General features: G+C 46.0%; 1 protein-coding gene across 5 annotated transcripts in view; it reads right to left on the bottom strand.

Annotated features, from left to right (window-relative positions):
• The window catches only part of LOC135918257 (uncharacterized), a 203042-nt gene that overhangs the window by 7222 nt on the left and 176244 nt on the right, over positions 1–19576 (bottom strand). For 4 of the 5 annotated variants that reach the window (XM_070533552.1, XM_070533551.1, XM_070533554.1 and 1 more), the window contains 2 exons: positions 15704–15877; positions 10488–10625 (listed from right to left, as the gene is read on the bottom strand). In XM_070533552.1, coding sequence (XP_070389653.1) covers positions 10488–10625; positions 15704–15877 — 312 coding nt within the window. The remainder of the gene's footprint in view (positions 1–10487; positions 10626–15703; positions 15878–19576) is intronic. The other variant, XM_070533555.1, reaches the window with a different exon arrangement.

The following is a 19576-nucleotide window of genomic DNA, read 5'->3' as shown; positions in this document are numbered from 1 at the left end:
TTAATTAACACAGCTTCGCTGTTCGACCATCTTCATGGGCTGGAAGGGGCGGTAAAGTTTTGGCATACTTTCGGAAGACATGACAGCCTCTAAACATGACATTGGCCTTCACTGTCAAGGCTTTTGTTATCGCCAAGAATGTAACTGCATTTCATGGCAGTATCTCGGGTGCTTGATATCCAGCCTACAGAAAAACACTGAGTGGCAGTGATCACACTACTCTGTCAGCACACGCAAGGTGCCTAGTTACAGTTACGTTTGCGAACAAGGCTTCCTCACAATTTAGGGGGTCTTCTATCAGTTCAATGCAATAAATCCTCTTTATTATTAAGTTTACGGGGGAGCCAACATTATTTCATCTCATTAAAACTTCACTGCAATATTTTTTAAAATTTTTATTTATGTTACCTCGACGGCCCGAGGCCATCACAGAAAGGAGTGGTAGAACGGGAAGCATAAGAATGAAATACAAAAACTAAAGTAGCTTAGTGGTAAACTAAATTAGTGATTCCTAAGTATTGAATATCTCAACTCAAAAGTTTATTTTTGAAGACAGAGATATTAAAGACACTGTTCAACTTGACAAAGATAAAAAGCCGTGTATGCGCGGCACAAACAGCCACGAGTGACAAGAAAAATATGAAGAAGCCATGTCGCGTAGAATAAACATGCGTGAAAAACAAACTTTCGGACAAATCTTTCGAAAAAGCGCACTTAGTTTTGCCCACTTAGTTGTAAATAATTTGCAATGAAAGTTAATGTTTGCGATAATAGTGCGCCAAGTGAACGAAATGGCCTAATAATAATTTTTAATTCTACAATGTGAGCTGATGCATTGCGGGAACCTTTGTTATCGACAATAGCAGTAATATCACCGAGAAGGGAGTTTCATTGCTGTGAAGATCTGGGAAAAAGACATGACTGAAAGTGTCAGTGTGACCTGTTTGAATTCGAAATTTATTGAGATGATTGATGCGGCTAGACAGGTAATGAAACTAAAAATTATGTTTCTGCGAAACGAGGAGTGGCGATAACATTGGTGAACCAGAGTCAAACGTGCTATTGTTCCACGATATGCAAGCGATGGAAGGCATAGATTGTCTTTTATTGATGTCATGCTGGGCTACGATTTTAATTCGAAAACATACACCAGACTGAATTATTTTAAACAAGCTCGAGTGAAAAAATATGGTTTTATGGTATAGGTCCCATAAAGCTGCAGGGTAATCTAGCATAGGGTGAGCTAATAGCTTGCAAGTATCAATTTTATAGCTTATGGTGCCTTGTAAAAATAGTGACGTATGTAACCGGGCGGTATATTAGCTTTATTTATTATATACGCAATCTGAAGAATACGACTTATATTCGCAGTAGATTAATACTTGAATATTTGTATAAGCGCGTTCTCGGGCAAATTTGTTCCGTTGGCAAGCAGGAAGCGTGCTGGAGTTCCTGTGCACACTCATACCTTTACGTTTAATAATATTGAGTTACATTACCCAAGTGTTGCACCAATCAATCACATAGTTAAGCCAAATCGAAGCACACTAGTGCTGTCGTTAGTAATTAGTCGACAATGTATCACGCAATCATCGGCGAGCAAATAAATTGAGACGTCGACGAAGACGGCAGGTCGTTATTATAAGTCAGGAAAAGTAGGGGCACTAGTACTGATGGCTGAGGCACATCAAAGTGAACATTTGTCACTGATGAGTCATTATTATTCGCAGTAATAGAGTGATACGGTAAGTAAAAAGACACTATAATCCGTCTCAGAGGGTTAGAGCCAAGGTTTCGAAGAGTTAGCTTGAAAACAAGCAGCTTCTCGCAAACCTAGTCGAAGGCCTTGCTAAAATCTAACAAAACATGAATGGAACGCAGCCTGCAAGTAAAAGACAGTAGTTGGGTTTCTCATGAGAAGGTTTTGCGAAAACCATGTTGAGCTGAGGTGAAAAATGAGTTTTATTCAAGAAAATGTACAAGGTTTGTACATCGTATTAGGAACCGCTTTATTCCAGCTGAGCTTGTACTGCCAGACGAAGATGAAGCTGCGCAGTCGATGGTGATACATACAGATGAGGAAGACGTACAGTGTACGATGATATGAAGGTATTATGAAGGTGAAAGTAAGACATGTGTTGCTTTCACACTTGTTCGTTCTTGCTGTGGGAGACGCCATGTGGCCGCGCGGAAGTATTATAAAATGTGCAGAGTATATCGTTTCAGACGAGAGACACGCACTATCTCTGTCCCGCGGCAACGATAATTGGATGACGTTCGAAGGGGCGAGACTTGGTAATTAGCAGGGGGTTTCTGCTCAATGACCGTGTAAGGTCTAATAAATCGAGTGATAAATTTTCAGCATAAGCCAGGAAGGCGCACAGAAGCCTAACGATGAACCTCGTCGCCAGGAGAATAAGTGTCAGCATGGTGCGTCGAGTTATATCCAATCTTCCTGTTGTGTTGGCAGAAACTGGTGTTAAGGTGGACGAGGTGATTGCAGCCCACGAGGCGAGACAAAAATTGTTTTCAGAAAGGAGCTGCTGGGGGTTAAAGAGTCGCAAGAAACGATACATCCAGAACGAAACTGGGCGAGCGGCCATGGATGAGGAAGAATGGAGAAGAGCTGGTGGTACGCTGCGTAGCCGTGTTACAAGCGAATGTCACGAACATTCGTGTGTCACGAGTTCGTGTGGTCGGGGTGGATGTACATCGCAATCATGTCTGACAGGATACGATGAAAGCGCTCCGTCAAGCCTTTGATGTGCGGATGGTACCTGGAAGGCTTCTTGTGACTGGTGTTTGAGGCGCGCAGATCTTCGACAAGGATAGAAGAGAGGAAGGTTTGCCGTGGTCGCTGAGGAGAGCTCGGGGAAATCCATTGTGTAAAAAACTGTTTCGTCTAAAGAAATCGGCGGCTTCAGTTTGAGCCCCCGATTGTATAGAGAGGCTGTGTCCGCGTAGCTGCTTAGGTGCTCAATGGCCGTCACAATCTAACAATTTTCATTTTAAGTCGCGAGAAGAGGACTGTACAAGTATATTCCAATGACCTGGAAAGGCGAATCGGGACAAGGAAGAAGTTGCAAAAATCCAGAAGAAGCTGCTGTCGGTCTATTGCGGCTTTAACAATGAACGTAGAAACCGACGTACTTCGCAACGGCCGAAGAGACGCGAGGCCAGAAGCAGGGACTTCGCATTTTGTCGTAAGTCTTGTGGTGGTCTAGACGACCAGCCGTTGGACAATAGTAAAAGGCTTCCAGCACCTCACTTTGCAGATAACATGGTATGATCGATGATCGGGATCCATATATTGCAATCGGCGTGATAAATTTAGGGATGGAAAGCCCCGGATCCATCTATAGCAATCGGCGTGATATATTTAGGGATGTAAAGCCCCACCGTGCAGTTTGAATTTATTAAGTTGTCGACGAAGTCTGGTGTTCGGAGGTCAAGATGAACCTTCCATGCTTTCGGGAATAATTCGGCAGTACGGGACGAAACGTTGGTGGGACACAATGACTGATGGGCTGTCGGCTGTGAGCTTTTAGTAAGACTGCGCAGTGTGGAATGAAACGGCGGGAAACACTGACGGGGCCGAAGACGTCGCGAAGCTGGCGAGATGTGTTGGGCACCGTGAAATTCCTGACAGCCTAAATGTGGAACAGCAAGGGAAGGATGCCGAGTGCCGAAACATGATGGCCCACGATATTGACACGTGTATTTATATTTATCGGGCGACCAGGTTTCACCGCCTAACAAATCTTATCGCGCAGCGCGGGACGCGCTTGCATGTATCCGAAGTTTCTGGAAAGTTATCGATGCTTCTATCCGCAGTCTGTTGTTGCCGAACCTTGTGTTATCTGATTTATTCGCCTGACGCGAATGATGTAGAACTTTATGGAAGGCACGCGGGTCCCAACGATTAGTCTGGAACATTCGACGATTGTGTTTAAAAGCCGACGCGCTTGAACCGCTGATCAGATTTTCGACGATCGCCGACTGTGTTCGCCGCTTTCGTTGTGCTATAAGTGTAGCCTGTTTTGTGGGCACAGGTTCGCCCAATAAAGCTAGTTTTGTATTCCACCGTACTGCTTCTTTCTTCGCCGTCACTACCACGTGACAATATCTAGCTCAGAGGTTCCAGAAAGGCATCTATGTGGGCCACGACGAGTTCATAGTTTTGCACATGTAAAATTCACAGAAGTCACCCTCGTTGTCTTGCGGTGTGCAGCTAGCGGTTAGCATGTCATTGATGTACGCGAAGACTGCAGGCAAACTCCGTGTCACCACAGCAACAAAGCGCTGGAATGTTCGTCCGACGTTGCGCACTCGAAGAACATGCGCACAAACTAGAATAAGCCGAAGGGCGTGGTAATGGCAGTTTCACGAGTTTCGTTGGGCTCATAGAATCTTATGATACGCCTTAACCAGAACTACTTTGTTGAAGACATTGCACCCACCCAGAAAGGATGTGAAATTTTGAATTTGTGAGCACGGTAGTCTCGACACGGACGTCCGTCGTTCGTATCCTTCTTTGGTACTAAGTGCAGTGGCGAAGCCCAAGTACTGGATGAAGGACGAACAATGCGGAGTTACAACTCGTGCTCCAACTCGCGCTTATCGACGACCAGACAATCACCGAACAAGCCACGATGACGTGAAGAAACATGGGGACCACGTGTGACGGTGTGGCGAGTAACGTGTGCTTAGGAGATTTGTTCATATTGCAATATTTTGTGGCCTCTGGGAACTCAGCCAAGATTCCCTGGACTTGTCGGCACAATTGTTTGAGTGCCTGTGGGGCAGTCTCCTCTCCACAGAAGTCCAACGATCGACAGACGAGTAGTGCCATCGATGAGCCGTTGGCAACGCATGCTCACGTCAAGTTTGTAGAAAGTTTAAATTCGAAGTGACGCTGGGACGGGCCATGTCAGCGATGATGAAAATGCAGCGGAGCTTGCGTCGTAACCCGAGGTCGATGGCAAGTGAACGAATCCCGTATGTCGCTATGGTAGAGGCGTTAGCGGCTCGGGGAGGCAGTCCGCGAGGCTTCGAATGGCGATCCTTACTGAACGGGCCCTATACTAACCTGGGCGCCCGTGTCTGTTAGGATACATAAGCCCGAAATCTTGTCCGTAATTGTGAACAGATGGCAACCTCAAAGGGAGTGGTCTTGTGCGTCACTCAGTGATAACTCTAGTCATTTCCCGACCAGGTACAAGGTGCTGTGAGCTTTCTAGACCGATGTGCAAAACGCAGGTGCTACCAGAAGATCCACTGAACTGGAGGGGTCATTGCTTGCGTGTCGCGAGAATAAGACAAAGCACACGGACTCGAAGAGCGCTGGCGTCATCTGGGCTCGTGAAGGGAAGCAATGGCGGCCGTGAGGCATTCAATACGTGCTTCGAGCTAGGCGTCTGTGGAGAGCTCAGGTGTAGTCGTGACGATGGAAACCGAAAGAGCGGCAGACTTGTTGATCCTATCTGCGAGCTCGGCCAGGTGGTCTCCCATCGCTTCACCAGCAACAGCAAGACCGAAGCAAATAGGTTGCGGAAGGCACTCCATGAAAATTTCGGCCTAATTAACACTGTTGCACAAAGAGATGAAGAGGCAGGACTCTCCTGTCCTTCGTCTGTTCGCGCAACAATGTTAATTATGTCGAACTAACCAGCCCACTGCGGAATTTTCCAGGAAAAATTTCTTCAGCGGACCGTTACGGGTGTTGACGTTGTCTTTACCGAAGAGCGGCCCTTACGGTGTAGTATTTGGGAGCGGTGTCTATCGCGCAGATCATTGCTGTTTACGAGTTGTTGCAGGCGAGTGTGTTTGGAAAGTATGGTATAGGCGTCAGGATTCTTGCACTGAGGCGCTCATATGGGTTTCACCGAAAGGTTGGGCGAGGACGACGGTGAGGTCGTGACTAGTTCTGGTGATAGTGACGGGATCACTTTGTAGAATTGCGTCATATGCGAAGTTATCTGGCGCTAGGAAAATTGCGCCTCGACCTGTGGAAACCACAGCTGGGGATACTGCGTGCAAAGGAGTGGCAACTGAAATCATGCCTCTGCGACATCGGGAGGCGAGGGCTTGACTCGGTGACTTGACTCGGCGGGGCCTTGATGTACAGCATTGTTGCTAGGTTTGGTCATGTGTTAGTCCTAGGTCACTACAGTAGAGCGCCAAAGGAGCGCCCACCTACACGTAGGCTGCAGATCTGATACTGGAGCCTACGCCCCCTAGTACCTTTTTTATTTCCTTCCTTGTTCTTACTATGAGCGCCCCTTGGCATGGTAGCCGATGTGGGTGCTACAAGCCGTTGTTTCAACGGCTGGAAGACGGCTTGCAAGACGCCTTATATATTTTCTTTTGGACGTTGCATTAGACATACTTCACGACGGTTACCAGACTTCCGACAATGCTACGTAAAGACGGCTGCAAGAAGCTTTTATTATTGTTACGAACCACCTCCTTTGACTCACGAAACGATGACGATCGCCGGGACATTGCGGTTGTTCAGTGATATTCATCATCTCTTTAACTAGTCTCTGTTTATTATAAATCATGCTTCGCTTTATTCTACTTGACGCCCCGTAACACATTGGTCGAGATGCTGGGCATTCCCGCCAGACGACGGAGTTGCGAAGCGGTTGGCGCTGCGGTGCGACCACCACTGCTAACCAACCTAAACCTGCTTCTGCGCTGCGGACCACGATTATATTATCTGACCTTCGAGACCCAGGAAGCTTCAACGGGCCCGATGGCACAGACGGTAAGGAGTGACTGACGCAATAAGAACTGATGAGCGACCACAGTCACTGAGACCTGGCGGCCATGCTGGACAATGTTTCTTTTATTACGGCGGAGTTGTGTAGGGGCTAGGTCCCTATAGATTTTTCGTGTCATCATTATCATCGTCATTGACTCATGCACCCATAAGTATTAATACCCTCGTAACCAAGCAAAATATGCAATGGCTCATAGCCGCGTGACGCAGAAGCTACAAGCCTGCAGCAGAGCGAAGTGAACAGTGTTTGTACTGTACAAACGGACTGCTTTAGTATCTGATGCTAATTACCCCTAATTTTTTTATCTCTGTGCTATGTTCATTTCAAGTGCCGATGTGTTTTCCCATATTTGTCGTCATATATATATATATATATATATATATATATATATATATATATATATATATATATATATATATAAACGAGAAGAAAGGGGGTTAACCGAGGGGCCCGATAATTATTAGTCATATAATGAGAAGCCAACAAACACTGACACCAAGTACAACATAGGGGAAATTGCATGTGCTTAATAAATGAAATCAAGTAATGATAAATTAATGGAAATTAAAGTGGATGAAAAAACAACTTGCCGCAGGTGGGAACCGAACCCACAACCTTCGCATGTCGCGTGCGATGCTCTACCAATTGAGCTACCGCTATTGAGCTAATATATATATTTATATATATATATATATATATATATATATATATATATATATATATATATATATATATATATATTGACATCAAATAGTGGAATGAACGAAGCCAATCTGATTCAACTAGCACAAGCGTTCGTAATAAGCAGAGTAGTATGCGTGGCACCGTACCTACGATGGTACTCGTCAGAACAATACAAATTAGACTGCTTAATCAGAAAAATATACAAGCAAGCAGTGGGACTCTCCATCACCACCAGCAACGATAAACTTCTGCAGCTAAGTCTCCACAATACACTGGATGAGCTAATTGAGGCAAAACGAATAGCACCATACGAACGGCTGTCCAAAACTAAAGCAGGCAGGCAAATGTTGGATCACCTAGGTATAACGTATCATACCCAACGTGGCGTCAAAGTAGATATGCGCAGACAAATGGGAGACATGATAACCATGCCTCTAATACGCAAGAATATGCATCCTACGCGTCGTCAGGGTAGGCGGGAAAGCAGAGCACGCACTATACAGAAGAAATTTGGTAACAGCAAGGATACCACATTTGTAGACGCAGCTAGCTGCAGACACAAGCCTACACAGCAGTGGTGATAAATTACGAGGGAAAATGCACGACGAGCGCTACAATCAACACGCTACATGCAGAAACCGCAAAGGAAATAGCTATTGCCCTAGCCATAGCACAAACACCAGCGAGTGTAATCATCAGTGATTCCCAGACGGCCATACGAAACTTCGCCAACGGTCGTATCTCCCCAGGGGCACGATGACTGCTAAAATTAGCTAATAACCGCAACAAAAGTGTCGATCTCATCTGGACACCCACTCACACACTACCAGACGGTAGCAATGAGGTGGCGCACCGCACGGCTCGAGATTTAGGACCGAGCCTCGGTTAACCCCAGCCCATCGACTACCGATGAGTGGGAGTGGGAAGATGGAATGACCAGATTTCACGAAATTACACAAAACCATAGATTGCAGAGGCGTACATTCGCGCCACCGCACCCAAAATTAGGCGAAAACCACGGTGGCAGTTAGCGACCAGAGCCTATCCGAGTCCGGCTATTATGCACCTAATACACCCAAATTTATACCCAACGGACAAGTGCAGACATTGCAACTATAGAGCCACCCTGGAGCATATCCTATGCGAATGTACGGCTGTAATAGAGGGTAACGATGATGCAGCCTCAAACAGCGACAGCCTCCGCGCGCGCTAGCAGTCTGCGTTGATCAGCTCGGACCTGCAGCACCAACTTTGGGCCGTCCAGTGAGCCGAGAAGCTGCCAAGGGCCATTAACCCTTGGCTGAAACCCAGGCGGGGTCCAGGCCCACCCCACCAAATCGCAGCGCACTGAATAAAGTTATTTGAATGAATGAACTATATTTGGCACAACCATAATGGAGCGGGCATACGCCAGTGGGAACGACGCTGAAGTAGCGCGGGTTTTTAGGTCAAGCGGGGAAAACGAAGAGGTTGTTGTTTCCCTTGGACGACAGATAAAGTGCATTTCTTGGCGGTACTGCTCCGCATACTCGTCGATCCGACGTCGTTACATTGGTGGAGGTGCTGGGTATTTTTCATGCTTCGCACCGCTTCGCGGAGCCGACGATCGAACCCGGAATCACCATCGCCGAGCTGCCGAAGCTCTTTTCGCACCACCTTTCGGACAACTTCATGCAGAGACATGTCGTTACTCGCAGCCAGTACAGATGTGTTCGCCCCCGAGTTCCTCATCTCATGCTGGCGGTATTGTTGCTGCAGGGCCCGTTCAATGGCTTTAGCCTCTTCTGTGAACTGTGCGATTGTTTTCAGTGGATTTCTCACAAGGCCGGCAAACAGTTGCTCCTTCACTCCTGGCAAGAGATATCGCAGCTTTCTTTCCTCTGGCATGTCTGGGTCTGCCCTACGCAAAAGACGGGCCATGTCTTCCGAGAACATAGTAACACTCTCATTGTGTTTTTGAACGCGGATTTCAAAGAGTCGCTGCCGCGTTTTCCCTCCTGTCGATGCTTGAAAAGGTATCCAGCAGCTGTGCGCCGAAGTCGTCCCACGTGGCAAAGCTCCTCTCCCGGTTTACGTACCACGTACGAGCATTGTGCTTCAGATAGAAATAGGCACTCGAGAGTTTGTCCGCTGAGGTGGTCTTATGGTTGTACTGGGCGGCGCGCTTGAACTGGTCTAGCCAATATTGGACGTCTTCAAAGGCATCACCATAAAAGCTCTCCAGGACCATAGGATTCTGTAGTGTTACTTGCGATGGAGCTGCGGTGGCTATAATATTTGTAGGAGGAAAAGGATTTCTCGAAATTTCTTGCAGGAGACTGGACTCGGGCGCGAAGCCTAGCAGGCGACGACTGAATCGGCGGACCGGTGTTTCGATGGGCGATGGTGATTCCGGGCTCGATTGTCGGCTCCGCGAAGCGGTGCCAAGCATAAAGAATACCCAGCGCCTCCACCGGTGTAACGACGTCGGATCGACGAGTATGCGGAGCAGCACCACCAAGAAATGCATTTTATCTGTCATCCAAGGGAAACAACAACCTCTTCGTTTTGCCCGCTTGACCTAATAACCCGCGCTCCTACAGCGTCGTCCCCACTGGCGTATACGCGTTGCATTATGGTTGTGCCAAATATAGTTGTCAATATATATATATATATATATATATATATATATATATATATATATATATATATATATATATATATATACATATATATATATATATATATATATATATATATATATATATATATAGCTTCCCCATGTCTTCTCTAAGGAGTCCTCTATTGGTATTCTCTTTTTATTACATTTTTTTCTTTTAGATTGTTTATTATCGCTTACAAGCTTCTATTCAGCTACACTTAACATTACCATAACAATTATATGCCTGAACTTTGCAACTATACTATTTTTATGCTTATACAAGGCAGTACACTCTTCGCGCGTCCGGGCTGGCAAGTGCTTAGTGTGCTTACCGCATTGATAGTAGTTACAGTTACGCACAACGCCGGTGCATTTACCTTTTCCCGAACGCTGGTGAAGTACTCGGAAAAGGCGACGTGCCTCTTTGTATTATTGTGGATGTATGTGCCGTACACCATGTACGGTTCTTTCAGCCACTGGTTCTTTTTGTCGACGTTCTTGGAAAATGTGCAAATCTGTAATGAATGCCAACTTGTAATCATTTGTTACTTGTAGACACATAATTTGCAGTTCCGTCACTGGTTAATCAACAATATTTCACGAGAAACCGCGTGTTGAACTGGGTAGTTCATAAAACTAAAGTCGTGCTCTATAAAATCATTTTGCGCAGTGCGAGTGCCAGCTGCGTCAAAATGTTCACTACTCTCTTAATAACAAATTGAGGCATTTTTAGTACGCTAGTCGTAAAAACTGTTTTAAACGAATTTAGGTTATCGGGACATACTCGCAAGAGTTCCAGTGGAAAAGTTCGCCTGTCTATTGTTAATTACCCAATATGTTTCGTCCTGCAAAAAGCCAGCAGGGGTGGTTATTGGGTCACGAATGATAGCAAAAGCGAAAGATTTAAAGTAGCACAACGTGAAAGTGCAGTTGCAGAATGCGACAGTTGCACCGTTTTACTATACATGCGTCCATGCTAAGTGTGCGTATGGAAAAAAGCGCACGGGCACTACGCATGAGCTGAATGCCCAACCGATTCCTTGGTTTGAGTTCACGCACACCCTTAACGCTAAATTTCAAACATTCCCGATTGCACCTGAAGAGTGTGTCAACAACTATGGTGGCAGAAATTGGATCAACTGCTCTCGGCTAGCACCAAGTCTGACTTGATTTCTCTGCAGCCGGTAATGTTCTCAAGACAAACCCAATCATGTGGGATATCGCTGCCTCTCTCCTCACGTAAATAACACATTTTTCACGGTATGCTTCTCAACGAAGACGATAATTTTAATATTATTTGTGGTTGTTAGACCTAACGGGAGTAAAACGTGAAGATTTTGGCTTGAGTACTTTCATCTTGATTTTTCTGGCTAGAAACGCCTCAAAGAGAACTCTTTGAAGTAAGCTGTGCCTTAATAATTGGCGATCATTATCTCTTAGCTAAAAAAATTAATCATGTTTTATGTTCAAGTGTTGTAGTAAATGACAAGTTCCTTCCTCAGGTTCTATTTCTAGAATTTACTTCTGTTACCGTGGGGCTCTGATAGCGCGCTATGCTCGTGCACACTGGCAGCTGTACAAACATAAACGCGCACCAGAGTACGTACGCCGCGCGGTCGCTGGTTGGAAACGCAAACCTTGGAACCCTATATTCGAAAACTCCTTAAGTTCCAAACCGAACATGTGACCCGTCATCAAGAGAAAACGGAGAGGCGATTGTCGTGGCCGTCGTTTCATTGCAAAACCTCCTCGATGATTGAGCAGTCTGCCTGGAAACAGCAAAAACACTTTGATTTGTGTGCCCTAACGTCCTGTAACCTGGGGCCCCATAACATGAATCTATACCAGTATGTTTTTATTCCAATCTCTATGCGCCGAATTTGAGTAACCGCCGAGGCAAGCATCGGGCGGTGACTTGCATAGGGTAGTCTGAACAGACAAATGAAACGCACTACTCGTTTATAGCAGGCCACTTTTGTTTGCTTTAAAAACGAATAACACTGCCTACACTGAGCGGATTGCCTTATCTCATTCGCTGACAAGAAGCGAGGAGTACGCTCAAGTGGAGAGGGATTCGATTAAGCCGAGCCAGTACACTGAATGCCGATAACTGGATGAAGAGGGTGTTGCCGACGTTTGAGATTGGTCCGCGTACCCTTATTTAGCTTGCGCTGGCATGCAACGGAATGTTAAGAATGCCGCTAAAACGGACCCTCAGCAAGGAAGAGTTGACAGAGCGACGTCGTGAGCGTGCCGGAAGTGCTCAAGAATTTACACGACTACGCAAAATGTTTCATTGTTCTCAAATAAACCCAAGCTCTCCGGCATGTGCGAGTAGCCAGTGCCTAAGCGATCGGCGGCAGACATCTTTTGTTCCATTCGGAACGGGGCCGCCTGTGGCTATTCAAAAGCAAATTAGGTCTTGTTCGGCATACTAATGCATCTTTAACGCGCGTGCGCGTCCCTTGGACGCGGTGATCATTCGCGGTTTTATCACGTAGCGGGGCAGGTAGGTAAAGCGGGCGCAGCCCGAAAACTTTTCATCAATAGCTGAGAGCTAATGGAAAAAAGGCGCGAATGAGAAACAACTATTTTTCAGTCGTTCGGTCCAATCATACATAATCAATGTGTACATCTCATACTAGGTGAGAGCTATTGCGGTTTTCGTGACGTCGCGTGACAAGCAGGCGAAGTGGGGGTGGTACAAAAAGTTTTTGACCAATCACGAAAGGCTGACTGCAGAATTGAAATAGAAAAGTTCGGAATAGCCGTGTGTTATAGCGCCCCTGACACGGTACTAAGGGGACGCCGTAGTGGAGGACTCCGGTTTCATTTAGACAACAGGTGTTTCTTTTCTTTTTTGAAAATTGCAGCAGCGCTGACACATGCATCCACAAAGTAACAAGGACGAGACACAAGCGCTTGCGTTTCGTCCTTGTTGCTTCGTGGATGCATGTGTTAGCGCTGTTACAATTTTCAAATCAAGTATGTACCAACTCGGCCAGAAAGAAGTTTGAATGCTGCGGTTATTTAGCTGACATATCCTGAGGCTAGTCTACGAGAGTTCGCATATTCCTTCGACAATCGTGGCGCCTGTCGTGATCACGAAGAAGGCGGGATAATGAGCGCCCTGTGCACGTTGGCACCAGGCATTATATAGGTCGAGTTAAGCATGGGCTTCAAGTGAAGGTTACTTTCAGAATGCGGGGCAAGACATCGAAAAAGATGGACGCGTCAGGCTTACAACCAACTGGATATCCATCGACCCCTCGACGATGTGCGATGCAGCAATTACAACACATACGTGAACATGTTTTCACGTTATTGACCTACTTCTATTAAGTGGCAAATTCAACAGCGATTTTTCGAACACGTTTTTGTGTGCCCGAGTGAAAATACTACGTGAACAAAAGTGTAACTTGTTCGTGAGAATGACTGGTGCTTGTTTAAAGGGCCTCCAACGTTGTTTTGAACATATAAAATAAACGTGCTTGTTAGTACAATTGTAGACAGAGAAGCAAAATTTTAGAGGAAGTTTGCACAGAATGTGAAACGCTTACACAGGTCGCAAGAAGTATTACAGGGCTGGAGAACTCGGCAAAGAATGCTAACGCATCAACACTGGTCACAGCTACGCAGAACCCCGGTTGTACACGAAGGGTATACTTGAAGTTGCGTAACACTGCTTGTGTTTCCCCACAACCCTTATAATGTTTCGTAAGCTGTGTTGCAAACATGTTACACGAGTCCTTGTGTTCATTTGTGCAGGTTTATATCATACGTCTCATTTAGGTCCAACGCGGAACGAAGACCTCTAACACTGGCCTCCGGTTACACATTTAGGTGCAAGCCGACATGACGCCTCGACTGGAAAATTTGAAAGCGATGGCTCTCTTAGGCTCCTCCCCTCAGTTTGCGGTTTGTGTGTTTCTGGCTGCTTATGCAAAGAAGGAGCTCGCTACTGTCTTGCCCAGTATACAACGTAGACCACAGGGTATGTGACATAGTAGACAACATGGGTACGCAACTAAATATACAACTTAGGTACTTGTCACACAATGAATGGGCCTGAACAGACAAGTTTGTCACTGCGTATGTTATATTGGTATGTGCCCATTCTCAGAATCCGCCGTAATGGGTGTGCCAAGGCGACACAAGGGGTATGTATCCTTTAACATGGTTCACCGATAACACCACATTTACAATATAGACCTCGGCGTCAAGCGTCGCCGCTTGTAGAATAGCCATTTCAACGAAGTTGCAGCCAGGATGATAGGAATAGTGGTGGTTGCTGGGAAGTATGAATTGTCGACTGCAGCATCAGCTACTATGTCACAGAATAAAATGACACTGTTGTTGGTAGTGAGATTGTCACTTGCTGTATCTGCTTAGGTTACCATGAGGTTTCGTGTCTGCCAAGTGGCATGGGGGTATGCAGCAAGTCACACAACGAAGCTACCGCTTACATTCACGATCATTTTCAGTGGTTTCTGCCACATTTTGCTTCTAATCTCCCTCCTCCGTGTCTTCTGGCACGTGAATTTTATTTTCATACTATCATCATTCATTCTTTCATTTTATAGACCACCAATGATTTGTTATGGCCGTTAGAGAGCATGCGGCCCTGAAATGTCGGAAGCGCGTAGTTCTCGGCCTCGAATTGTGCTCCACCGTAGCCCGGCATGGCGAAGTTCATTCACCGGCTTATTGGGCGCATTCGTGCTCCTGTTGTGTCGCGCGCGATAACACGTGCTTTCCGACGCGCCATATGGCTGCACTTTCGCCGTATAGAAGGCTATTTCTTTTTAGCACACCCTTCAACTCGCGAGCTTCACAGAACCGAATGACGACGGCGTCCTCTCCTTAGATTGTGCGGCGATGCGCACAAAGCGGTGAGCTTGGCTCCTGGTGCTTCTCTCGTATTTTCCCCTGGACAGTTTTTGAGCAGATTCGTAAGTTCTTAGGAAACCAACTTAACCTTATGACTAGCGAAATATGTGTACTGAGCAGAAGAGGTAAGCATTGTTTTCAAAACTAATTTGAAGAAAATGCGAAAACGTATGCGCGAAGTATATCGACTTTCTGGGAGATTAATAAAGATAAAGCTAAGCACTCCTTGAAAGCCTTATTTGCGAGAAAGTATAGCTGTTTCTACAGGTGAGCGTCTCGCAGTAACACTGCCTGGCGATAAACCTGGAAGTATCTCTTGAATATGATCCAAATGACTACTAGATAATTGGAGAATTCAGTGCGGGTTCCAAAGACTCTCCTTCAAATTATTGTGCGGATGGGATGTGACATAAGTAAGTACTTAGAATGCAAGGGCTGGAGTACACTGAATTATATTTCTGCTGCTAGAGAAAAATCAGCTTCTGTCAACCTTATGTATGTTCCCATTGGCGTTTTCGGGTAAGTTCGTACACCTGGTGTTTTTAGGCTAGCTTAACAACACCAGGTGGTGAAATTCGGCATGTCAACGGATTATCGACTCGATGCTAAAAGAAATCTGCTTGACACGGTTTCTTTAGCCTAGCGTGCGAACGACGCAGAGGGCGTAGGCCACGTGCGCCAGCAGGAGACAGAGCCAGCTTACCGCATCTTGGCTCGTCATGCCGGCCTCCATGCAACTGGCGTAGGCGCTGTCGTTCAGGCTTTTGGCGTCTTGTTTGAGGACGTAGATCAGTGCCCCCATCTCGAACGACAGGCCCACCAACGTTTCGCCGTTCGCGTACGTCGCGTTGTGGCGCACGAGAGGCCAGTGACTCTCCTGCGGGAGCGAGCGCAGAATGACGTGCGTTTTGCAGAATCTAAGGGGCACAGAGGTTTGTAATTGGCTCAGGTTCTGGAGGGCCGACGCGTAAACAAACGGCGCACCAAAGAAGGACCCGCACATCGTGCAACGTGCGTTTGGCTGTTTTTCGTCTCCTTCATCGAAGCACTGGCTCTCTATATTCTGTACTATACAATACTAACCAGGTAAACTTTCTTACTCATTGCGGTAATTCGCGTATATGAATTGTGATCAGGGATGCCTCGAACAAAGAAATTTCGATTTGTAGCTAAACAAACAAAGTTCAACCTCGTTACAGTGAGTCTGGATATCGCCCATCATCGAAGCATCTGCCGAACCACTACCTACTAGCAAATCTTCGCATCGCCTACTTCTCGATCGGTTGCTTCCGGTTCACATTGTTACAGTTTCCCTAACCTAATTTCTTATATAGAGAAGTTTTTGTAATTCATAGTCCTATACTTACGCCGTAATACTGTTGGCGTAAGAAGCTTTCTGAGCGTTTTGAGACAAAGTCGTTGGCTGAATGAAATGCTTGAAATGACACGACCAACTATCAACCAAGTCCACGGTCAGTTTACTATAGCAAGAATACCCTACTAAGTAAGGACGAGCTTAGATCCGAACATCTCGTAAAATGACGAGCATTTTTCCATGTAAGAAATACGAAAAGAAGGGAAAAAGAAAACAAAAGTCGCAGTTTCACCCTAGAGGTGCAGCATCGATTGCGATAGCAAATTAGTAGACAAACATACGAAGCAAGGATAATAGATCTATCGGCCTCATAAACTTGCAAACGTAGCCATACTATACCTTCCACCAACTTTGTGTGGCTATCAAGGCTAAGCTATGGGCGCCTGGCTGCCGCGCATGTTTTACCGCGATAAACAAACTGGCAGCGTTTGACAGTGCTTTTGGTTGTTCGGAACAGACGCTGAATTGGCGCAGCTTTCACGTGCGATTTCGCGTTTCCCCAGACGCGGAAAAGAAAAGTTCCAAAACAAATAAACGTTTAGACCGAGCGTTGTGTTCTGTCTTGTATAACTGCTGCTAATAAGGTTTCTTTGTCTTCCCCTGCCTATACTAACGTGGTATAAAACGCAGGACTCTTTTCAGAAGTGCTCTAACTTGTGCGCGCTTTGCCTCCGTAGCTTTCCCTTCATGGCAATGGAAGGTCGTCCGCGAGTATTACTTAACAAGTATGGTGTCACGCGGGCTCAATCCAGCCTGAACATATCTCACTCAATGGCCGCGGAAACTCGCTGTCAAAGCGCTGCAGTGAAGAAACGCGGCAGCAGCAGCGTGCGAATTGACCTTCGTGAAGTCACGCGCGTCAACGCCTTGAAAACAGCGCAGCGCAGACTCTGTACCAGTGGCAGATGGCTTTCAAGATACAGCGGGCCACCCGGAGTAGAACGCAGCCCCCTCACTTACCACTGAAGCCTCATGCGACGGAACGCGACAGGCCTGCTCTCCACTTTCTGCCGTTTCATGCGCGAGAGTGACCCATGATCGGTGGTTAAACCTCGCACACTTTCACTCGCGCATCGAACATACGACGATAATTTTATCGCCCGTGGACTTTATGCGGAACCTCACGGTAACAGCGACGCCGACGGCAGGAATGCAAAAAAATGAACGCGACGGCTATCGCAATAAAACTATGCATTGGTTAGAGAGTAGGGATACATTTCGAGAGAATTCTAGCATACGTAAACGATAGCAAGTTCCTGTAGTGACACTGCACGTTCTCAAGCATTATCGAAAGCATTCGGAGGATATGAGCAACTTATTCGCATACTCTGCACCAATTACTTTAGTGAGTAGAGCGCAGGAAATCCAGATACACGAGTTGCGTAGCCTCCTACACTTCACGCATTGCATGTTCACTCCAATTTTGAGTTAATTCGCACACATTTGTAAGTCTGAGATATTTGAAAAAAATGTTCTTTTATGGAATAGAGATCATTTGATTCGAAGACCGACTCCAACACACTAATATTCGATTCCTTATATAAAAACGGTGTTTGAATATTTGAACATTCCGTTTTAAGTGCGCAAGTACATTTCTACGAAAGCGTATTAGCCGAACACTTACACAAAGCCACGAAGTGTGACCCGAAAGGTGCCACATTATAGCGGTGTATAAAACCAAACCTCCTAGGCTCCTTACCGCATGTATTTTATCGCATCTTATACATCTTGGTCCAGAACGCAGGTGCTTAGAGCGAAACAAAGTTTCGAATCTTGTAGTCGGCCACAATTTTTCTTGGCAATGGAGGAATAGCTACAGGGCGGAACTTTTGTACGTCTGCCGCAATATAGCACGGTCACGTAATTTGACCTCCGTTATTGCATCGGTTTGTTTACCAACCTTTTTGCTTAACCTTCCAGCTGCTCTCAGCAGTCATCTTGGTAAGTTGGTGAACCATTTTCGTGGGCTAGGTAGCATTTGTCGCCATTTAGCTGTAACAGGCCATTGGGATGGCTTGATAATTACTGAGTGTTTGATTTTCAGGAACATATACATGTGCGATATATTGGCATACACTATACAGAACTTCACAAAATATCTTCCTAATTCAAAAACTCATCGGACAGTGCGAGGATGTAATGGTTAGGGTCGCCACATCGGAAGCCGTACCGGTACGACACTCAGAAAAACGATAAAAATTATGACATAAAGATAAAAAAAATATACGATAAGGACATAATTTATGCACACAAAAGGAACACAGAGCGATTATATGAAAAAATACGCAAGCGGGGGCATGGACACAAAATCAGAAATTAATGGCAGTAAAAGTTAACTCCGGGTGCACCATATTTACATCCCACCACAACCCGGGCGCACCATAATTATGTTTAAAAAATGGTTCATTATCTTTTATGAATTACCATTTTCTCGAAAAACACAGTGCCCTTCCACTCAGTGAAGGAGAATGAGCGGCAAAGCTGTGTATGGGGGCCCCTTAATGATGAACAGCACCTCCTCCGCGGGTAGGCCCGGCAATGCATATCTTCAGGATCGGCCCACGTATCATCATCAGCAGCAGCAGTATGGTTACACCCGCTGCAGGGCAAAGGCCTCTCCCATACTTCGCCAACTACCCCGTTCATGTATTAATTGTGGCCATGTTGTCCCTGCAAACTTCTTAATCTCGTCCGCCCACCTAACTTTCCGCCGCACCCTGCTACGCTTCCCTTCTCTTGGAATCAAGTCCGTAACCCATAATGACCATCGGTTATCTTCCTTCCTCATTACATGTCCTGCCCATGCCCATTTATTTTTCTTGATTTCAACTAAGATTTCGTTAACTCGCGTTGGTTCCCTTACCCAATCTGCTCTTTCCCTATACCTTAGCGTTACACGCATCATTCTTTTTTCCATGGCTCGTTGCGTAGTTTTCAATTTAAGTAGAACCCTTTTCGTAAGCCTCCAGGTTTCTGCCCCGAACGTGAGTACTGGTAAGACACAGCTGCTAAACACTTTTCTCTTGAGGGAAAATTGCAACCTGCTGTTAATGATTTGAGAATGCCTGCCAAACGCATCCCATTACATTGTTATTCTCCTGTATATTTCAGTCTCATGATCCGGATCCACGGTCACTACTTGCCCTAAGTAGATGTATTCTCTTCCCACATCCAGTGCCTCGCTACCTATCGTAAACTGCT

Source organism: Dermacentor albipictus, chromosome 2 (genome assembly GCF_038994185.2).
Source record: "Dermacentor albipictus isolate Rhodes 1998 colony chromosome 2, USDA_Dalb.pri_finalv2, whole genome shotgun sequence".
In the NCBI taxonomy this organism is placed as follows: Eukaryota; Metazoa; Arthropoda; class Arachnida; order Ixodida; family Ixodidae; genus Dermacentor; species Dermacentor albipictus.
The sequence above is the reverse complement of the archived record's forward strand: the minus strand, read 5'-3'. Positions and strand labels throughout refer to the sequence as shown.